Source organism: Seriola lalandi, unplaced genomic scaffold (assembly GCF_002814215.2).
Source record: "Seriola lalandi dorsalis isolate HSWRI2012SDOR001 ecotype SW California unplaced genomic scaffold, Sedor1 jcf7180002054973, whole genome shotgun sequence".
NCBI lineage: Eukaryota > Metazoa > Chordata > Actinopteri > Carangiformes > Carangidae > Seriola > Seriola lalandi.
The window spans coordinates 122,967-126,086 of record NW_019525523.1 but is presented as its reverse complement, the minus strand read 5'-3'; the positions used below and the strand labels follow the sequence as shown (position 1 = coordinate 126,086).

Genomic DNA, 3,120 nt, shown 5'->3' with positions numbered 1-3,120 from the left:
GGTTTTGTCGCAGGAGAAAGCCCAGACTGTTGTTTGACGGAGCAGTCGCCATCCCCAGCGCTTATCTGCCTCCAAATTACGCAGATGTTGACGGCACAGGAACTTTACGCAGCACTTACAATTATGACGCCTACCTGACAACAGGTTCTAGAACCAGTGACTTTAAGTTTGTGACATCTTACAATGACAACACACTTCCTGCTGACCAGACTCTGAAGAAAAGTCCATCAGACTTTGCTGATGCGTTTGGAGAATTGGAAGGATGTTCAGAGGTATGATTTCAAATAGCATCAGTTTTGTCGAAAATTCTAAAAATCAGCTCAAACCCATTTCCTTTCATACATTTCATCTAGACGATACATGGATTTAAACCAAATTGGCACTTCATCGTTAGGGCTGTGCTGCGTATCCATCTCTATTCTATTTAAAGCAGTTACTATAAAGGGTTGCTTAATCAAGCTCAATCGTTTTCCTTGAAAGTTTTTCTAGTGCCTGAAATCCATTTAATTTGATCCCTTGCTTTCATTTTAGTATTGTGAAGATGAGATTTGGAGCTTATTAGATAAATTCTTGATCACTTTTCGTTTTAGATGTTACAGAGGCTTGTTATTTTCTCACTTGTTTTTTAGAAATACATTTCTGACAGAGGGTGTTTGAATTAGTTTTGGAAATGTTATGGTTGCTGTCCAACCCAGAAGAGTAATGTTCATGCAATCACATTTGTCTTCTGCAAGTCTGTGTTTTATTCTGAAATTTACTCTCATCACATCTTTTGCTTTTGCATAAGACTGTCACCTCACTGGAGCTGAATTTCCATCTGTAGAGTTGTTGTTATTGGTGTTTGGTCAGCATAAAGTAAGTATATTTTTCATTTCAAGGTTTGATGTGGTGACATTCACTTTTAAGAAGATTGTTTTTGTAGTGTCATCAAGCGTGCTCTTCAATTTTTCATTAATATTATCTCATAACATCTGAAAAAAATCAAATATACAGTAAGTGCATTCAGTGCTTGATTAAATTTACTACTTGGCATATTTGTAGCAGTAACCTGTGTACCACTGATCAGCTGGAGCATAAAAGGGGCAATGTGACTGAGTTTCAGTGATGGCCTCTGACAGACTGCACATGCCAATCATTATATATGTTTCTCTCAGTGCTAAAGTACCTCGTCAGCACAATCTGATGATTAACATTGCACAGTGAACACTGTCTGAAGCTATGCATGCTATGGTATGTCATTTTCAGGATGTGAATCTGGTGCTAAACCTTTTTTTCTTTCTCTTTCTCACTCTGTCTGTGTCTCTCTGTCTCCCTATGTCTCACCCCTGTAAGCAGACAGAAACAAACAAAAGAAAAGTCCACTTGTTATGCATTTATGTCTCATCTAATACACCTGCAATCTTGTGTCCCTTGTGTCAGAAGGAATTTCTAAGTGAGCTCTTTGTCAGTTGTTCATGATGGCTTAGACTTGGTTGACTGTGGCTTGGATTATACCTCATTTACAGTTGCTCTGGACAGAGGTTTTCTGCAACATAAATAAATGTAAACGCTCACTCTGGTGTTACACTTAAACCCATGGAACTTATATTATCATGTTATCTAGTAGATTGGTATGTTAACCTTAAAAGATGAATGACTGAAAACCTACATACACATGATGGATCGCATCACCGGTAGCCTGTAGCTCTTTACTTTTGAATCCAATCCGCTACGCTTTATTAACAGGCATTTCTTCAGGCTTCCTATTGATTGAGTTTTGATATGGTTAATTTCTTTCTCGTCTGACCACTATAATAGAAAATACATGACAAATGAAGAGAGAAAAAATAATAGTAAAATAGTGTGTGACCACATGGATATTTCTGCAGTGATTGTGCTTGCTCACTGATATGCTCTGAATGAATGGCGTTTATTTTATTCATATTCATCATTGAATCATGTCTATTTTATCCAGTCTGTTTTTTCAACAGGCAATGATCCTATGCTGTAAACCAGTAATACATTTTCAAAGGTTGTGACTTGGCAGAATACCAGTCACCTTGACCATCAGAATACAGTTTGAAATTCATGCAGGTAATCTTCATAGGCCATGTTGAAAGAATGAGCAATTTCCCATTTTAGGTCACCCAGATATTTTTTTCTAGTGTACAGTGATTTTGGTGACAGCTGTTCTCCCTGTTTTTTTTCTTCTTTTTTTTCTGTGGATTGACTGAATATCTGCCAGCTACCATTATTTTAGATTATCTGCACGCAGCCATGTTTTGGTGAACCTGAGGCAGTGTGACTGTGAGGAAAAGAGGGTCTACATCACAGAACAAAGACTGGATCCTCACAGTAACAAAACATAAGGTTAGAAATATGCCAGTCATAAGTTTATGAATGCAAAATAGGGAATTCATATAAATGCATAGCCTGAATGTTATCAGTCTGCATTTTAGGTAGACTGTAAGACTTGACTGTTGTCTTTGCTAGTTTCCTGATTGTTTCCTGATTTTGAACCTCATGCATAACTACAGTTGAAAATATTGGTTATACATCATAGTTGTTGTGTTTGTTCAATAGATGAACAGTAATTGTGAGCAGGCTGCAGCCACTTAAAAATTTTGCTTCTTTTTATATTATCAGTGTTTTTGTTAAACCTAACTCACGGTGGCGCTATACACCAGGCTTAAGACATTTGAATCCCTCTATCCTCTGGTGTGGACACGCATTTTTGTGCTCTTGTATCTTGTCACAATCGCCCTGGAATCGCAGCTGCTATCCGTGTTATGAGGTTGAATTGTTTTTGTTCGTTTTAATCTTCAACAAAAACTCATCATTGATAATGGATTCTAAAATGATCTTGTTCTGTTTCCTCTTTCTTTTTTTGCGTATCGCATATGGAGACATGAGCTATTCTTTTCCAGAGGAGATGAAACGAGGATCAGTTATTGGGAATATAGCCAAGGATCTCGGGCTGGAAACGGGTGTGCTCTCTAAAAGGAGAGCCCGCATTGACACTGACGGGACTGACAAACGTTACTGTGACATAAACCTGAATAACGGAGAATTGATTGTTGCCGACAGGATTGACCGAGAGGGGCTTTGTGGAGAAAAGGCTTCGTGCATCCTAAAACATGA

General features: G+C 38.0%; 1 protein-coding gene across 1 annotated transcript in view; it reads left to right on the top strand.

Moving 5' to 3' along the window:
- LOC111646628 (protocadherin beta-15-like) overlaps window positions 1-37 on the top strand; it is a 3,515-nt gene extending 3,478 nt beyond the window's left edge. The window contains exon 4 of the mRNA XM_087171013.1: window positions 14-37. Coding sequence (XP_087027139.1) covers window positions 14-37 — 24 coding nt within the window. The remainder of the gene's footprint in view (window positions 1-13) is intronic.
- The last annotated feature ends 3,083 nt before the right edge of the window (window positions 38-3,120 follow it).